The sequence below is a fragment of the Equus quagga genome, chromosome 1 (assembly GCF_021613505.1).
Source record: "Equus quagga isolate Etosha38 chromosome 1, UCLA_HA_Equagga_1.0, whole genome shotgun sequence".
Lineage (NCBI taxonomy): Eukaryota > Metazoa > Chordata > Mammalia > Perissodactyla > Equidae > Equus > Equus quagga.
Genome location: NC_060267.1, coordinates 72,261,020 through 72,281,338, shown reverse-complemented (window position 1 = coordinate 72,281,338; position 20,319 = coordinate 72,261,020). Strand labels below are relative to the sequence as shown.

Here is a 20,319-nt window from a genome sequence, read left to right as displayed (position 1 = left end):
AGGTTCTGAATCCCACACGTTATGTATCCACAGTTGTACCATGACTGATATTCCTAATGATTGACTGCACTCAACAATAAAAAGTTAAATTGTGCTTAAGATCAAGAAATGTATAAACCATGGCCAGAGTACTAAGAAAGCAAGAAAGCGTGGAATACAATTTAGAATGGTTTTAAAGTTTCAGTGAGTATCCGTGGATTTAAAACTGCAGCTGTATAGAAAACTCAAGTCCAAGAGTCTTATTTTTTAAGGATGCTGCATTGTTTCCAACTCGTCTTTCACCATCTTATCCACAAGAATATGTTTTTTTAAAAAAGATTGGCACCTGAGCTAACGTCTGTTGCCAATCTTTTTTTTTTCTTCTTCTCCCCGAAGCACCCTCAGTACACAGTTGTGTATTTTTAGTTGTGGGTCCTTCTAGTGGTGGGATGTGGGACGCCGCCTCAACATGGGCCTGACGAGCAGTGCCACGTCCACGCCCGGATCCGAACCAGGAAAACCCTGCGCTGCCGAAGCGGAGCATGCGAACGTAACCACTCGGCCACTGGGCCAGCCCTCCACGAGAACGTTTTAAGCAAGCTTTTGTTGTATGCTTACTGGTTGCCGCTCTTTGAAGGCCTTGCATTCTGGTTGGGAGACAGGACATGTACAAAATAGCACATGCCAAGTGTCAAATGAACATCATCAATGGTGAGTGCTCTAAGAGCCCGAAAAGGCACGCCTGGGTTAGGAACGATGCTGTAGAGGAGACAGGGTCTGGAGGTGAACAAGCAGGACCGGCATTGTACAATTTAGTGAGTTTTAAATAGTTTCTACTCTGATAGCTTCTAACCACTCTGACTTCAAGTAAAAAGTTGTAAGTTTCTACCCTTATTCTAGGAATGCAAGGTTGAGTCAATATTAGACAAATGTATACCATTTTCTGCATTCACATATTAGAAAAGCTTTGTGTTCTTAACCATAGGTGAAGAAAAAGCATTCATTTAAATTCAACTTCTAATTGTGATAAAAAGACTTAGCAAACTAGTAATAGAAGAAACTTCCTTAACCTGTTAAAGAGTAACTACAGAAAACCTACAGTCAATATCATAGCAACAAGTCAAATTTATTATTTTTATATTTATTTTTAAAATATTTTTATTTGTTTTATAGTACATTTTCTTTCTTTTTTTTTTTTTTTTTTGGCTTGAGGAAGATTGGCCTGGAGCTAACATCTGTGCCAGTCTCCCTCTATTTTGTATGAGGAATGCCCCCACAGTGTGGCTTGATGAGCGGTATGTTGGTCCATACCTGGGATCTGAACTGCAAAGCCCAGGCTGCTGAAGTGGAGCATGAGAATTTACCCACTACACCACTGGGCCAGCCTGCAGCAAGTCAAATTTAAAACAAACATTTCCTTTAAAACCAGAAACAAGAGGAGGGATGCCTGCTATCATAGTTTCTATTCAGTGCTGTGCTAGAAATCCTAACCAGTACAACAGGACAAGGAGAAGTGGAAAGTGGAAAGTCAGGAAAGGAAAAATCAAAACTGTCATTGTGATATAACTATCTACATAGAAAACTCATGAGCCTACAAATAAATTATAAAAATTAGGAGATTTAGTAAGTTCACTGAAAGTAGGATACTGAAGTCAACTGCATTTTCCCACTTTAATAACAAATAGAAAAAGTAATTCTAAAAGAAAAGACCAGCTAGAATAAAAATGACAGCAAAAAATGAAGTTCCTAGGAATATATGTACAGCAAAGGAGATGCCAGACTTCATGGAGAAAAATTAAAAATTTTGTTGAAAACCGAAGTAGATCCATATAAATGGGAGAGAAGTGCCATGTTCATGGCTAGATTGACTTGATATTATAGACATAGCAATTTTCCCTATTGATCTATAAATGTAATGAAATTCCAATGAAAATTTCAACAGGATTTTTTTGGTAGAATTTGATAAAAGCAATTCTAAAATTTATGTGAAAAAGCAAAGAGCCAAGAATAGCTAGAAGAGAAACAAGGTGGGTGGACTTGCCCTGCCAGATTTCAAGACTTTTTATAAAGCTATAATAATGAAGACAATGTGGATATAAGAGCAGATGGATAAGTAGACCAGTGAAACAAAATAGAGAACCTAGAAACAGACCCACACATATATGGAAACTTGGTAAATCACAGAATTGGCATTGCTGGTCAGTGGGGAAAGGGAGAACGTTTTTAAAAATGGGGCTGGAACAATTTGTTCTCTAAATAGAAACACATGAAATTGGATCCCTGTCTCACACCATATCCAAAAATCAGTTCCACATGGATTAAGGACATCAATATGAAAGTGAAAACTTTGACACTTTTAGGAAAAAAAAAATAGGGCACTATCTTCACCACCTCGTGATGGGAAAGGATTTCTTAGTACACCAGAAGTACAAACTCTAAGCAAAGACTGATAAATTTGACTCCATTAAAATAAAGAATCTTTGGGGGCTGACCCCGTGGCCAAGTGGTTAAATTCGCGCACTCCGCTGCAGGCGGCCCAGTGTTTCGTCAGTTCGAATCCTGGGCGCGGACATGGCACCACTCATTGAGCTACGCTGAGGTGGCGTCCCACATGCCACAACTGGAGGGACCCACAACTAAGAATATACAACTATGTACTGAGGGGCTTCGGGGAGAAAAAGGAAAAGAAATAAAATCTTTGAGAAAAAAAATGTAAAATAAAGAATCTTTGTTCATCAAAATTGAAAGGAGAAGCCATAAAGGGAGAATATGATTACAACACAAATAACCAACAAATGATTGGCAGTATGCAAAATAATAAAATGACTCCAATGAATTAAAAATAAGATTACCCATTAAAAATTGGTAAAATAAGTAGTCGTCTTGCAGAAGAGGAAACAGATATCTAAAAGATGTTCAACTTCATTAGAAACAATCAAGTACAAGTTCAAACCACAATGAGGACAAGTGTTGGTGGGGAATGTGGAGCCGATGGAAATGTCAGTAGTATAGCCATTTTGGAAAACAGTTTGATGTAATCTATTGAAGTTGAAAGTGAGTATTACCTATGGCCCAGCAAATCCACTCCAAAATCCATACCCCTGGAGAAACTCCTGCACGTGTGTTGGAGACATGCATTGGAATGCTGATTGTCTTTTTACTTCTAATGGCCCCAAACTGGGAACTACCCAAATGTCTTTTAATAGTAGGATGTTTAAATAAATTGCACTATGTTCATACAATGAGCTACTATACAGAAGTGAAATGGATGAACCGCAGCTGTAATTATCAACATGGATAAATTTCAAAAACATAATGTTGAGTGAAAAAAATTAAAGGTTCAAAACCAGGCAAAACAAAAATCGTATATCATTTAGGGATATAACATATATGCAATAGTTATAATAAAGGAGTGATAAGCACAAAATCAGGACAGTAGTTCCTTCTGGGGGAAGGGAGCAGGGTGAGATAGAAAGGGAGGGGCCCACAGGGCACATGGGCTGTCAGAGGTGCTGGCAGTGTTCTCTTAAGCTTGGTGGTGGGTGCATTTGTCTCTTTTTCATTTCTTTAAAACCGAACGTGTGCATATTATATACATTCACTTGTTATATATTTTCTAATTCAGGTAGTTTTTTTAAAAGCCCTAGGTTAATTCCCAAACACATTTTCTGCGGAGCAACTCCCCACATTCTTTAATAATCACTTTATTCTTCCTGTCAAAACTCCCACTCCCAGTCTTATGTTTTTATCCAAGGAAGGGAAGAGAGAGATCTGCCACATAGCTCCACCCTAATGTGGAATGTTTTTCTACCACCCACTAGTCTTTTCCTGTCCATGATAGATTTAGTTCAGACCCTTTACATTTCTAAGGTAGCTCATTTCGTCTTCCCATTTCTCTCTGTATTGTCCTGGAAGATTTTCAGGATCCTTGTCTCACTAAGTTGGAGATGAATACAGTACAGATGGGGCCTTCTTTGCTGATGTGTGTTTGTGAATATATGGGTGTGTGTGTGTGTGTTTATTGAGGTCATACTGGCTTGTAACATTGTGTAGATTTTAGGTGTACATTATTATATTTCAGCTTCTGTATAGACTGCGTGTTCACCACCAATAGTCTAGTTTTTGTCATCAGTATACATGTGTTCCCCTTTATCCCTTTTGCCTTCCCCCTACCCACTTCTACTCTGGTAATCACTCATCTGTTCTCCTTATCTATGTGTTTATCTTCCACATATGAGTGAAATCCTACAGATTTTGTCTTTCTCTGTCTGACTTATTTCGCTTAGTACAATACCCTCAATGTCCATCCATGTTGTTGCAGATGGCACGATTTTGTCTTGTTTTTATGACTGAGCAGTATTCCACTGTGTATAGCAACCACCTCTTCTTCATCCGTTCATCCGCTAATGGGCACTTGGGTTACTTCCACGTCTTGGCTATTGTGAATAATGCTGCGGTGATCATAGGGTTGCATAAATCTCTTTGAATTGTTGATTTCATGTTCTTTGGCTAAATACCCAGTAGTGGGATAGCTGGGTCATGTGGTATTTTATTTTTAATTTTTTGAGAAATTGCCATACCGTTTTCCATAGTGGCTGTATATATGTGTGTGTTTTTGTTGTTGTTGTTGTTGAGGAAGACTGACCCTGAGCTAACATCTGTTGCCAGTCTTTCTCTTTTTGCTTGAGGAAGATTCACCCTGAGCTAACAGCTGTGCTAATCTTCCTCTATTTTGTATGTGGGTTGCCTTCACAGCATGGCTTACAAGTGGTGTAGGTCTGCACCCAAGATCCAAACCGGTGAACCCTGGGCCACTGAAGCAGAGCATGCCAAACTTAACCACTATGCCATGGGGCTGGCACCTATATATATGAGTGTTTTTAACTGCAAAGATAAAACACATAAAATTCAAACAATAAAATGGTATATAAAGTGAGTGAAAGGCCTCTTTTTTCTGCCTCTTTTAAAGCACATCCCATGATTTACTGTGTTTTCTTCCATATTGGTTTCCATAGCTGATTAGCTGATTTTTATGTCTAATAATTTTGAGAACTTACTGATGGGTTAAGCCCAGAGATGAGCTTCTCCATCCTGGGCTGGCTCCTTTATTCTTCACCTCAGGGGAAATCAGGCTTTGTTCTTTTCTCTGGGCTACAACCATTTCTTTTTTTCTTCCTGGTCTTCTGTTGCTTTCTTGCCTCCCCACAAAATAAGTAAATAAGCTAAGAAAATCCATTTCAATCACGAGATTACTGTCATTTATTCTAGAAAATAAGAATAACATCACAAACATGAGGGAAGAACAGAGATTTTAGAAATGTAGACAGTGTAACAATATCTTACAATTAGGTAGTGCTAACTGTATACCAGATGCTATTCTAAAGTACTTTGTTTACATTTACTAATTTATTCCCCACAGTGATTTTATGAGATGGGTACTGTTATTCCTGTTTTTACAGATGAGAACACTGAACCACAGAAAGGTTGGATAACTTGCCACACAGTCACGTGGTGGAGTCAGAATTCAAACCTGCCAGAGTTCATCTTCTTGACTACTAGGATATACTTTGTTGGCGATTGGTACTTCTTGACACTCTTTGTTAGAAGGTGTAAAGTAAGCCCTAGTTCTTATTCTTTTATCCTGAAACAGTGTTCTTAAATACATCAGATCCTCTTTCTTCCCCCTGGGATGCCTTCTCTGTCCTCTTTTCCGCTTCATTCAGGCTTTCTCTAGACTCCGGTGTCTGGGCAACTCCAGGTTGTGACTCCAAATTTAGTATGCCTCCTATTTTTGCAGAACAATGCTAAAATTATATTTGGCACATTATAATTTACAAGGTATTTTCACCAGCTGTCTTTCCCTTGATCCTTGACATAATCCTGGGAGGTAACAGGCATTACAGTGAGTAAGGGTGTAGACAGTTTACTGACTGTAACCTTGGGCAAATTCCTGACCTTTTCAAATTTCTGGTTACCTGTAAAATGAGAGTAATAATAGTATCTATTTCATAGAGATGTAAACATTAAATGGATTAATGGCCTTAAAACATGTAGAATAGTGCTTGCTATTGTTGTGCTTAATGTTAAATGTTAACTAGTCTTATTTTTTGCGTGATAAGGGAATTGAAATTTGATCTCACTTTTGTAAAACTGTGTGTTTAAGTATGTATGTGTATAAAACAAGACTGAAAAGAATTATGCCAGAATGCTCACCGGCCACTGGGATGATTTTTATTTCTTTAGGCTTTCCTATATTTCCGATGGTTTTGGGGTTTTTTTGTTTGTTTTTTGTTTTTAAACAATTAATGTGTAGAACTTTTGAACCTCTCTTTTAAAAAGTTTGAAAATAATTTTAGGACATAAGTAGAGCTCTTAGTAGGACTTTTATAAATGGACTTGGCTTCACTAAATGTTAGTTTTAAAGGCATGACCCGTATTTGGATTGAATATTTTCCAGACTGCTTCAAGTAAGAGGAAGACAGCCACACCTAGTTATGCACTGGGGAGGATGCTTGTAGTGAAAGCAAAATGTGTGTTTTGGAACTGAACAGCAGTTGGTATTTTATCCTAATTGCAGGATCTTTTCTTTATAATTGAAATTTTAAAACTTTCTGTAAATAAGGGATTTAACAAACACAACTTAAACTTCCTTTACTCCAGAGTCTCTACCAACGTGGTCGTTTGGAACAGTCAGCAGTGGTCAAGCCTTCTGTTCTCCAGGTGGTATAAGAGTCCCCTAGTCTATCAGGTGTGGGGAACGACTAAGCCGGTGCTAATAGGATTCATTTTTGTTTCTCTGCTTCCCGGCATCATGACCCACAGTCATCCTCAAAATTCAACCATAGAAACTCTTCTTTGATGTAATTACCTAATGGGCTTTTAGATAATATTTTATTTTGAAGAAAGTGTTCTGCACTCCTTCAAAAAACAATTGGAAAGATTGAAAACCTCCGCTAAAGGAAAAGAGTACTGGGTGGGTTTTGGTGTCACATAAACCTGGGTTCAAATTCTAAACTAGGCTACTTCTTAGCTCTGCGAGTCAAGTACTTAATTTCACTCAGCCTCAGTTTTCTTATATTTAATGATAATTAAGGATTAAATAAGAGAGCTAATTATAATATACCTTTGAATGCTTACCATAAACTAGGTACTGAGTTAAACGCAGTCCTGGCATCATTTCATTTAATTCTCTTCTCAGCACGTGAGGCAGAGAAAGCAGTGTGGCTAAGTGGTTAAGAGGTTAGGCTCTGGAGTCAGACTGTCTGGATTTCAATCCTAATTCTCCTATTCGCCTTCATCTCCACTTTCCTCATTTATAAAATGGGGATGATATTAGTACATATTTTATTGGGACTTGGTAAGATGTAATAGGGTAGTATTTTAAAGTATGGACTCTGCATCATTATCCTGACACCAAAACCAGATGAGGACACTACAAGGAAAGAAACCTACAGGGATCAGGCCAATATCCCTGATAAATATAGATGAAAAATTCTCAACAAAATACTAGCCAACCAAATTCAATAGCACTTTAAAATGGTCATACACCATAAACAAGTAGGTTTTATTCCTGGGATGCAAGGATGATACAACATATGTGAATCAATAAATGTGATAAACCACATTAATAGAATGAAAGATAAAAGTCATATGAACATTTCAATAGATGCAGAAAAAAGTGTTTGACAAAATTCAACATCCTTGCATGATAAAAACTCTCAACAAATTGGGTACAGAAGGAATGTACCTCAACATAATAAAGCAATATATGACAAGCCCACAGCTGACATCATCCCCAATGGTGAAATGTTGAAAGCTTTTCCTCTCAGATCAGGAACAAGAGAAGGAGGCCCACTCTCACCACTCCTATCCAACACAGTACTGGAAGCCCCGGCTAGGGCAGTCAGGCACGCAAGAGGAATAAAAGGCATCCAGGTCAGAAGGGGAGAAGTAAAATTGTCTATTTGCAGCTGATGTGATCTTATATATAGAAAGTGCTAAAGACGCCACCAAAAAACTGTTAGAGCTAATAAATGAAGTCCGTGAAGTTGCAGGATAAAAAATCAACATGCAGAAATCAATTGTGTTTCTATATGCTAACAATGAAATATCTGAAAAAGATATAAAACAATCACATTTACAATAGCATGAAAAACAATAAAATACTTAAGAATAAATTTAACCAAGAAGGTGAAAAATCTTACACTGAACACTGTAAGACTTTGATGAAAGAAATTGAAGAGCACATATAAATGGAAAGATATTGTGTGCTCATAGATTGGAAGAATTAATATTATTAAAATGTCTGTACTACCCAAAGCCGTCTATAGATTCAATGCAATCCCTATCAAAATAACAATGGCATTTTTCACAGAAATGGAAAAAGAATTTTAAAATGAGTAGGGAAGCACAAAAGACCCTGAATAGCCAAAGCAATCCTGAGACAGAACAAAGCCGGAGGCATCACACTTCCTGATTTCAAACTATAAAACAAAGCTATATAATCAAAGCAGTATGCTATGGCATAAAAATAGACACATAGTCCAATGGAACAAATCAAGAGCCCAGAAATAAATCCATGCATGTATGGTCAAATAATACTTGACAGGGGAGCCAAGAATACTTAATAGGGAAAGGCTAGTTTCTTCAATAAATGGTGTTGGGAAAACTGGATAATCACATGCAGAGGAATGAAATTGGAGCCCTGTCTTACACACTAACAGAAATTAACTTGAATTGGATTAAAGACTTAAATGTAAGACCTGAACCCATAAAATTCCTAGAAGAAAACATAGGGAAACATCTCGACATTGGTCTTGGCAATGATTTTTTGGATAAAGCACAAGTAACAAAAGCAAAATAAACAAGCAGGACTACATCAAACTAAAAAGCTTCTGCATAGCAAAAGAAGCAATCTACACAATGAAAAGACAACCTATGGAATGGGAGAAAGTATTTGCAAACCATCTATTTGGTGAGGGGTTAATATGCCAAATATATAAGGAACTCATACAACTCAATAGCAAAAGAACCACAATCTGATTTAAAAATGAGCAGAGGAAGTGAATAGACATTTTCCTAAAGAAGACAGACAAACGGCCAATAGGTACATGAAAAGATGCTCAGCATCACTAATTATGAGGGGAATACAGATCAAAATCACGAGATATTACCTCACACCCCTTACAATTGGCTATTAAAAAAGATAAGATAGCAAGTGTTGGCAAGGATGTGGAGAAAAGGGAACCTTTATGTGCTGTTGGTGGGAACGTAAATTGTTACAGCCACTATGAAAAACAGTTTGGAGGCTCCTCAAAAAATTAAAAATAGAACTAACATATGATCCAGCAATCCTGCTTCTCGGTGTTTATCCAAAGGAAATGAAATCAGGATCTTGAAGAGATGGCTGCACTCCCATTTTCTATGCAGCATTATTCACAGTAGTCAAGCTATGGAAACAACCTAAGTGTCTGCCTGTGGATGAATGGATAAAGAGGGTGTGGTATAAATATACAATGGAATATTATTCAGCCATGAGAAAGAAGGAAATCCTGCCATTTGTGACAATGTGGATGGACCTTGAGGGCATTATGCTAAGTGAAATAAGTCAGATAGAGAGGGCAAATACTGTATGATCTCACATATATGTGGAATCTGAAAAAGCTGAACTTACAGAAATGGAGAGTAGGATGGTGGTTGCCAGGGGCTGGGTGCTGGGGAAAATGGAAAGGAGCTTAGTCAAAGGGTACAAGTTTCTAGTTATAAGATGAATAAGTTTTGGGGACACTTGAGCAGCCGGATGCAGAGGCTGATATGAGGAACTAAGGCGTCTGACCACCAGCTAGCAAGGATCTGAGGTCTCCTGCTAACAGATAGACATGTGAATGATCTAGAACCACCTAGGTAAGCCCCTCCCAAATTCCTGACACACAGAAACTAAATAATACATGTTTGCTGTTTTAAACCATTAAGTTTGGTGGTAATTTGTTTTGCAGCAGTAAATAACGAATGCAATCTCAAATGTATGTTTTTTAAAAGAATACTCTCTTCTGGGAGAAAAGTAGATTGCTAAAGTGGCAAAAGTGGAAGGAGGGAGACCAGTTAGGAAGCTGTTGCAATAGTCCAGGTAAAAGATGACGATGTGGCTTAAAATAAGGCAGCAACAGTCAAGATGGAGAAAAATGGATGAATTGGGCAAAGTCTTGAATATGACTTGCTTGATAGATTAGACTGGTGCTGTCAAAGATGACCCCTAAACTTGTGGCATGAAAAATGGGGTGCACTGGCATGACACTAACATCTCTATGTGGCAGGCACAGAAAAATATTTTACGTAAATAACCTAATTTAAGCCCTACAATAATCTTAGTATGTAGGCACTACTTTATCTCCTTTTTACAGATAAGAAAACCAGCATTAAAAGATGCTTATTTAAGGTTGCACAGCTATGAAGTGCTTTCCTAACACCATTTATTGAAGAAACTATCCTTTCCCTGTTGAGTATTCTTGTCTCCCTTGTTAAATAGTTGACCATATACATGTGGATTTATTTCTAGGCTCTGTTCCATTGGACAAGATTCAGAGTCAGACAACTGACTCCAAGGCCATACTTTATTTTTCAAGCTTTACTGAGATATGATTGACACGTAACATTGTGTAAATTTAAGGTGTACAACATGATGATTTGATACACACATATATTGCAAATGATTACCATAACAGGATTAGTTAATAACCTCCATCACCTCACATAACTATCTTTTTGTTGTTGTTTTCTGGTGGTGGTGAGAACATTTAAGATCTACTCTCTTAGCAACTTTCAAGCATATAATACAGTATTATTAACTACAGTCACCATGCCTTATTTTGTAATGATCTGTCTCTTTCAGTCCAAGCTGGTGGTGTTTCTCCTGACATACTTATCTTAAAAATTTTTTGGGTCTCCTGTGAATCTTATTGGGCTCACTCCATTAGACAAACCATACCCACAAGTCTCTCTGTGATAAGCCCTTCTCTAACTTGGGCTTCTGCTGGGTCTCCTGAGGAACAACCTTCTTATAAGACCTGTTGTTTGACTGAATGGATCTGTGGAATACCACCTTGAATCTTTCTGAGACATTAATATAAGATTTTATAGTCATACTCAGCTTCATCTTTAGACCTTGCTTTCCTGACAGTGCCCTGGATTTTATTTTTGCCTGGAAGCCGTTCTTAATTTTAGCATCATTTGCCCTCTGGAGAAGCTAGGAATTTTCAAATCCAATAAACCCTGGCTTCTTTTTAATAGCTACTGTCTCTCCTCTTACATTTTACTGTAAGCAAAAAGAAACCAAGTGGCACCTACAAAATCTGCCTTGAAATCTTCTTAGCTAGATCACCCAGTTCATTAGGTATATTTTCTAATTTCCATGTTACTGAGGGTGACTTTCTGCCACCACATAACAAGGATCCTCTTTTCTCCAGTTTCCAATAAGATTTTTTCACCTGTAGCCTCCTCAATGGTCATCATGCTTCTACAAAGTTTTTTCACCTCTCTTCTAGCTTTTCTTAACTGCTCAAAATCTTTTCAGCTCCCACTGCTCAACTGCAAAGCTCCTCCCACATTCTACATTTTGTTACAGCACTGCCCCAGTTCCAGGTACCAAAATATGTGTTAATTATCTATTAATAACAAATGACCCCAAATTTAGTGCCGTAAAACAATAAACGTTTATCATCTCATGGTTTCTTTGGGTCAAGAATTCTGGAGTGATTTCACTGGTGATTCTGGATTAAGCTCTTTCATAAGATTTAAATCCAGATGTTGGCTGAGCCCATAGTAATGCAAAGGCTTGGCTGGGGCTGGAGAATCTGTTCCCAGGTTCACTCATCTGGCTGTTTGCAGGGAGCCTTGGTTCTTCACTTTCATTTGGCCAGAGGCCTCAGTTTCTTACCATGTGGGACTCTCCATAGGGTTGCTTGAGTGTCCTCCACAATATGGTATCTGGTTTTCTCCCCCAGGGATTGATCCCAGAGAGAGAGAGTGAGATGGAAGTCACAACATGTCTTATGACCTACCCTCAGAAGTACACTATTGCTTCCACTTTCTTCTGTTTATTAGAAATGAATCACTAAATTTAGCCCACACTTAAGGGGAGAGAAATGAGGCTCCACCTCTTGAAAGGAGAAATATCAAAGAATTTGGGGGCACATTTTAAAACCACTACAGAGATTATACCACTTTCCTGCTTAAAAACCCTTCGGTGGCTTCCTGACACACTTAGAATAAAATACAAACTCTTTACTCCAATTCGCAGCCTTATGTGGCTGGCCCCTGCCCACCTGTTGGGTATCAGTGTTGCACTTGCCCTCTTACCCACTGTTCTTTAGCCACTTCTGGCCTTACCTCATTCCTTGAACAGGACAGGCTCATCCCTAAGGGACCCTCCACCCCATCCCCCTCTTTTTTTTTTTTTTTTTTAACAGTTATTTCTTCTCTCTAAAATGCTTCGTCCCCTGATGTTGGCCATCCTGGCTACTTGATATCATTTAGATTTCAGCTTAAATATGATTTCCTCATAGAAGGAAGATCAACTAATCTCAGGTCTCTACACATACTTTCTATCACATTACCCTATTTTAATACTTTGCATAGCATTTATGTTAAAAAATTTTTTACTTACCTATTTTTGTGATTATTGTATCTCCCTTCTACTAGAGTGTAATCTCCATGAGAGCGTGGGCCTTTTCTTTCTTGTGCATTGCTGTTTCATCATCGCCTAGAATTCTATTTGGCGTGTGATAGGTGTGCAACAAATATATTTTGTGTAATCGAGTTATTGTTATTCTACTAGACTGTGAACCAAATGGGGTCAGGATTGTGTTAGTCTCGTTCACTGATGCGTACTCAGGATGTGGCATCTAGGAAATATTCAGAATTTGAGAAGCAATACTATAGATGAGGGAATTGAGAGAGAGAAAGTAAATTTCCTCGGTCATTTAGCTAGTAATGGCAGAGCCAAGACTCAAACCCAGGCCTTCCTGATTCTAAACTATTAATACCATAACATATAAAGTGCTGGCACATCGAGTTGCTCAGAGTGATTCCTTTGCTCTTAATTCTCTATTTTAGTCTTTGTTAATATACTCATATAAATAATTTTAAAGTTATACTCAGTGGACATGTACTATGTGAGATCTGTATTTTTGATGTAACATTCTTTAAATAGTTTTTTATGTCAGCAAACTTTATGTACTAATTTTCTAAGATATTTTGAAGATTTATGTTTGTTTCAACCAGCTTAACTTGTCACCTTTTGTATTTTATTTCAGGGCCTGGAACCAAGTGTTAAAACTGTTGGTATTTCATTTACTTTGAGTGTACAACAAAACTTAGAGAAATATAGAACAGATTAAAACGGTCATTCTGAAGGATCTAGTTAATTCAGTAAACATATATGGCACACGTACCATTCTGTGCAGCCCTTGCACTGTGCTAGGCAATGGAGCGGAATGCAAGGTGAAGAAGATGCTGTCTCTGCTCTCACAGCTGCTTGAGTCATAGTAGAGGAAATTAGACCCAAAGTGCTTTGGTTTTCTGCGGATTCTGTGAATGTAATAATCCATCCAGTCCTGCTTTTCTCCTGTCTTTAAGATTTATTGAAATATCTGGAGGGCTTCTGGAACTGTGTGCCCCAGATAACTGCCCTCAGGTACGCTTGGAATTGTTACCATGGAAACATTGTCCTGAGGAGGGATGCAGGATGCTTTGCTGCTTGTCTCTGGGTTGAAGCATTAGAACTATCAATTTAGTCTGTTAGGCTGGTTCAGTGTGCCAGGCTTAATTTCTTTGGCTTTTCTGATAGTTTTTTTTTTTTAAGGTATTAAGATAAAATTTAAGCAAGTTGTTTTTATCTTTTATTTTCAGATCACCACACTTATTAATCATAAAGATAATACCAAAAAGTCTGATAAAACTCTGCAAGCCATTCAGCGTGTGGGACAAGCCGTCAACTTGGCAGTTGGAAGATTTGTTAAAGTAGGGGAAGCTATAGCCAATGAAAACTGGGATTTGAAAGAAGAAATAAATATTGCCTGTATTGAAGCTAAGCAAGCAGGTATGTGGATATTGAGATTGAAGCCTATTTATACTAATTTTGTTGCTTTGGATATGATGAAAAATTATTATTTTAAGTAGAGATGTGTACTGTGCTTTAGCCTTGTGATTACAGATGCCTGGGACATGAAAGGCCAGGATTAGCTTCTAGGAATATTGAACTTCTCTCTGCTCAAGTCCTAAACCTGAAACATCGAACTCTGTCACCGGGCAGGGTGGTATATTACCATTTTTCCCATTTGCCATTGAAATGTGAGAGAGAGGAGTGTGAGGGTTGGACTCTGCCATTGGGGTGCACATTAGCCTACGTTGCCACCATGTTGGAAATGGAAATAAAAATTAGCATGCGCCTGTACTCTACTGCAGACAAATCATAGTGACCGCAAATTTCATGATGATCCACAATTCTCTGTAGCACAGAAGCCTGAGAGAACCTGGGGTGTTTTAATGGATACAAATAGTTCAGCTTTGTTGAACTATCATTTATCCATTTATTCTTTAAATAAATATTTAGAGTGCTGGCTCTAAGCCATGAGGATATAGCCATGTACAAGTCAGTGGAAGTCTGCCCTCAAGGAGCTTGCATTCTAGTGAGGGAGCTATAACCCACTCTAGTGAGTGAGATCATAAACAATGAATAAATAAATATACAATGTCAGCTAGTGATAGTTGTCATGGAGAAAATAACAAAGTAGAGAAGGGTTAAGAGACCAGTGGAGGTATATTTTAGAGAGGGCAGGGTTTCTCAACTGCAATGCCATTGACATTTTGAGCTGGATAATTGTTTGTTGATAATTCTTTGTTGGGGGTGGGCGCTGTCCTGTGCATGGTAGAGTGTTTAGCAGAATCCCTAGCTTCTACCTATTAGATGCCAGTGGATCCCTTCTTCCCCATTGTGACAACCAAAAATGTCTCCATATATTGCTAAATGTCCTTTGAAGGGTCAAAAACGGCCCCTAGTTGAGAACTACTGAGATAGAGGGTAAGGAAGTCCCTCTAAGGAAGTAACATTGGAGCAGAGACTGCAGTGAAATGAGAGCCATGTGAATGTCGAGGGGAGGGGCATTCCTGGCAAGGAGAAGAGTGAGAACAGGTCTGGCCTTCTGGGCAATGGCAGGACTTTGCTCTGTGTTCTAAGTGTGCTGTGGGGCTAGTGGAAGGTTTTTTTGCAGGGTGGTAATGTAATCTCATTTATGTTTTGAAAGGATCGCTGGTGGCTCCTGTGTGGAGACTAGATTTTAGGAGGTGTAGGGGTGAAATCAGAGAGACCAGTTAGGAGGTTGTTGCAGTGGCCCAGGTGACAGATGATGGTGACTTAGACTAGGTGATAGCATTTGAGGTGGTGAAAAGCACATGCGTGTGGATATATTGTCAAGGTGGAGCTGGCAGGATTTGCTGATAGTTTGGATGCAGCATGTGACAGAAAGAAGAGTCGCGGGTAATTCCAGGGTTTGGAGTATGAACAGCTGGGTAAATCGTGGTGCTATTTACTGAGATAGGCGACGCTGAGAGAGGAGCAGGTGTTTTTGGAGAGTCATCGTGGGAGGAAGGGAGTGGGTAAGATAAGGCCAAGTAAATACAGAGGGGCCAAGCAGATCACTTGCGGTCCTGTAGGTTATATGAATGACCCCAGTGTTATTCTATAGGTGATAGATTGAGGAATTCTGAGCTGGATGAAAGAAATATAGTTTTGTGTTAGAAATCTTTCTGGCAGTATGGAGGAAATGAATGAATGAGGGTTGATTGAGAGAGAGTTGAAACTAAAGGCAGGGAGATTAGTATGGAAGCTTTTACAATAAGCCAGGCTAAACCAAGCCAGTGTCATAGTGATATAAAGAGTAGGCAGAGGACATAAAATACTCATTAAGGTGGTTAAATAGATAGAAATGGGTTATTGATTAAAGGAAAGGGAGCATTCTGGATTGACTCTTGGGTTTTAGCCGCTCACTGGGATAGAGAATGGATTTGATGTGGGGACGGGGGGATGGCCTTATTCTATTCATAATTTATATTTTGCCTACGTTTTTAAAAGGATTTGAAACAGCTTACAATAGAAGATATGTTCAAGAAACCCATTAAAATAGGAGATGAAAATAGATACACTGGAAACTTCAGCCAACATTGTTACTCTAATTAATCATAAAATTTATCTTTGTATTTCCTGGAAGGCAAGACAAAAATGTGGGAAAGAAAGGGTTATGTAATTCTCATTGTTTGTTGAAAGGAAACAAGCCAGCTTGTCAAAAGGAGAGTGACTTTTTTCCTGGCGCTAAATTATTGTGTGGGCACTTATACAACAGACATTACATAATGCAGTGGACAACTCAACAGAAAATGTAGAGATATTCTTCACATTATTGTTTCTTATAGCAGCCCTTAATTAAAGCAAGAGTAGAGGTTTATAAATGAAAGGGCAACCTGAATCCTACTCACCTTATTGGCTTTGTAGCACGCACCGTGCTCGGGTTGGGTGAGAGAAGAGGCTGTGGTCTGCGGAGCTGAGCTCCAGTAACTGTGGTGCTCTGCGTGTGCCGTGAGCCCAGGCAGCTCCACAGAGGAGTCTTTCTGAAGCCTGATGTCATGGGCTCCACATGTTGTCTCTTCCCACATGAAGTGCCCTTTCCTTTCTTGAGAATGGCTCCTTATAATCGCTCAGGGAAGAGAATGAGAATGGTGCCTCCTGGAGTTGTATGATCTGGAAGCCCTATTTTCTCTTAATATGTGCAAATTTAAGAATTAACTTAAATCACTGCTGAAGTGTTTCTAGCCCTCTGAACCCATAGCAATCGTTTTCTCCTCTGGACAGCTTAGAATTCACTGGAGGAAAACAACATAAAATAGTGATCGTGAACTGGGGCTTTGGAGTCACACTGCCTGGATTTCAGGCCCAACTCTGCCATTCTCTGGCAGTGTGATACTGAGCAAGCTATTAAACTTTTCATACCTCAGTTTTCTCATCTATAAAATGGGGATAATGTTAGTGTTTATAGAAGTGTTTTGATGTAATGCATTTGGCATATAGAAAGTGCTCAGTAAATATTGTCATTATAATTATTAGTTTTTTACATATCTTTCCCTGTGTTGAACTCTGCATTGTCTTTTTACTTTCTTTTTTTTTTTTTTGAGGTATAATTGACACACTACATTATGTTAGTTTCAGGTGTACAACATAATGATTGGATATTTGTATATATTGCAAAATTATCGCCACAATAAATGTAGTTAACATTGTCATCATACATAGTTATAATTTTTTTTTCTTGTGATGAGGACTTTTAAAATGTACTCTCAGCAACTTTCAAATATGCAATACAGTAGTATTAACTATAGTCACCGTGTTGTATGTTACATCCCCAGGACTTATTTATTTTATAATCGAAAGTTTGTACCTTTTGACTTCACTCATTTCATCCACCCCTCACTGTGTTTTTACTTTTTACTTGGCTACTAGTCAGGTTTTATATTTTATATGGGAGCTCAGTACTCAATAAATATTTGTTTTTGAATGATTTTGGGTTTTTGCATTAAGACACAACACTAACTAGTTACATATAACAAGTTAAAAATGACAAGAAGTGCTATAAATGACAGGAAGCTATAAAACAGCTTTGTGACTTTTTCAGAGAGCTAATTTCTGAACGGTCTACACTTTGAACAAGTTTATAATGTTAAGGAACCATTTGACCATGTTGGTGGAGCCAACCAAATGTTACCATCCCACGTACTTATGAGTTTAGTTCTTGCGGTTTAGTCAGAAAAAAGAAAGGTTAAATAATGCCGTATGTGCAGGCTCATATGTAATAGCTTTGGTGATTGAGAGCTACAGGAAAAAGTAACATTTTCCAGAGGTACAGAGGAAACATTTCTATCCTTTCAGCTGTTGCAAACTGATACTTTTCCTACTGCCCCTTTCTGTGTGCATTAAGGTTTAAATCTAAACTCTTTTTGTCTCTGTATATTTTGCTATATAAACTTTGTATTAGTTACCTATTGCTGTGTGACAAATAAGCCCAAACTTAACAACTTAAAATCATAAACATTTATTACCTCACCGAGTTTCTGAGGGTCAGGAATCAGGATGTGGCTTAACTGGCTGGTTCTGGGTCAGTGTCTCTCATGAGATGGCACTCAGAGTATTGACTGGTCCTCCATTCATCTGAAGCCTTGACCAGACTACAGGATCTGCTTTCAAGCTCGTTTTCTTGGTTGTTGGCAGGCTTCACTTCTTTGCTGGCTGTTGGCCAGAGGCCTCAGTTTCTCCCCATGCATGCCTCTCTGTAGTAATGGCTGCTTACAATGTAGCTGGCTTCCCTCAGAGAGAGAGAGAGCAACCAAACCGGCTACCTCAGTGTCTTTAATAACCTAATTTCAGAAGTGACATACCATCACTTCTGCCATACCAACCCTGGTATGATGAGGAAACAACACAAGGGTGTAAATACCGGGAAGGAGGGATCGTTGGAAGCCATCTTGGAGGCTGGCTAACACAGACTTCATCTGTTAGTAAAGCTGCTATTGCCGTGATACGTAACCGGTCCATATCTAGTGGCTTATCTTTTGGGTTTTCCTGTGTGGTTTCAAATTCCTGTTGTCAGAAACCAAATTTATCATCTGTCTCTCCATGCCCTTCTGATTTTTTTAAGTGACTTAGGTTCGCAACCTCGAAGCCATTTTTTTTACTTTTCCGTTCCTTCTAATCACTCTTCAGGTACTGATTTTATGTTTTCTTTCCTCAGTATCTCTCAAATCATCTTTTTTATATTCCTATGGCTACCATCCTTACTAGGATTTTACTTGGCAAGATCCTTACTACCTCATACCCACAATTGAAATAGCTGCCTGATTAGTAGCCTGGCTTTTTGTCTCTCCTTTCCAGTCCGTTTTCTATGCTTCCACCAGACTGATCTTCCTAAGTTTTGACTTCATTATGTTACACCCTGTGGTCTGTCTGTTAATATTCAGATCCTTTCACTCTATGGCCTCACACACTGTTGGGTATATGTAATAGTATTGACTAGAGGGCTTTTATGAGAAAATCAGTCCATTATGCACCCAGGTTTATTTAGGACTTAAAAAATGATCTTGAGCATTACAAGATGATGAAACGTTTATTTTCTTAATCTTGTTAAGTGAAACAGTAAGGTTGGGAAAGAATTACAGCCTGGTTTCATTTTCGTGGAGAACAAATATTTATGTTGCTTCATTGATGGGTAATTGCTGTTACCGAAATCAGAAGGTTTGGATAGCCACAGTGAAGAAAGACCTTTTCTAGAGGGTGGGGAGTCCATTCGGTTCATGCTGGCATCACTCGAAGTCAAGCCTCTCAGCAGGCAGGCTTTGCTTTTCTTCTGTTTTCCCGCCAGAACCAGGCTGACCAGCAGATGAAACTGCTTCCCTTCACCTACGACTTATTCTTCGAGGCCCCCTTTTCACTGAGGATGCCTCCCACTCGGTTTTCTCTCCCTGGGTGTCTATAAAACCCTAACCAATATCCCCCATATTCCCCCTCTTCCCTCCACCCCCTCCCCCTTAGCCAAAGCCTTAGCAGCTGCTTACTACTCTGCTTTTAGATTCTTCTTTGCTTATTGGCTCCTGAGATTTCTCTTACTTTCCTGTGGAGCAGGAGGCTTTTTAGATCACATGGTTAACCATTCCACTGGAGACAAAAGTTAGAATGTTTTTTGAACTTGGTGAACACAAAAATTTGTCACAGCTCTTAAGCATATGCTATTATTTTCTCACTAGAGAGCCTCATGTGATAATCCTCGCCCTCATCAAGGATAATCTGTTTCTTGTTCCTGAAGGAAGACTCTGAAGCCGAGTTTCCACTCACTGAGCACGTAACCTTGAAGATTAGAGACAAGTCTGGATTAGAATTTGTGGCTTCCTCCCAATTTAACTTTTCCCTCTTGCCTTTCTTTAGGAGAAACAATTGCGGCGCTGACAGATGTCAGCAGTTTGAACCATCCAGAATCTGATGGCCAGATCACAATTTTTACGGACAAGACAGGAGTTATAAAGGCTGCAAGATTACTTCTTTCCTCGGTGACGAAAGTGTTGTTGCTGGCAGACCGAGTGGTCATTAAGCAAATAATAACATCAAGAAATAAGGTACTTGCCTTTCTGGTGTTTCTATACTTGTGTCTTTCAGGCTTGTTTTAAAAGTGTTTTTTTAAGTTAATTGTAGGCAATTTGGCAGTGCTTGTTTTTAGCGTTTATAACTTTGTAGCTTAAAATGATATTTCT

The 20,319-nt window shown here is 38.7% G+C and overlaps 1 protein-coding gene across 2 annotated transcripts in view; it reads left to right on the top strand.

The window, feature by feature from the left end:
• Positions 1 to 20,319, top strand: part of CTNNAL1 (catenin alpha like 1) — a 58,816-nt gene that overhangs the window by 2,267 nt on the left and 36,230 nt on the right. For both annotated transcript variants that reach the window (XM_046661826.1, XM_046661822.1), the window contains exons 2-3: positions 13,885 to 14,074; positions 19,997 to 20,184. In XM_046661826.1, coding sequence (XP_046517782.1) covers positions 13,885 to 14,074; positions 19,997 to 20,184 — 378 coding nt within the window. The remainder of the gene's footprint in view (positions 1 to 13,884; positions 14,075 to 19,996; positions 20,185 to 20,319) is intronic.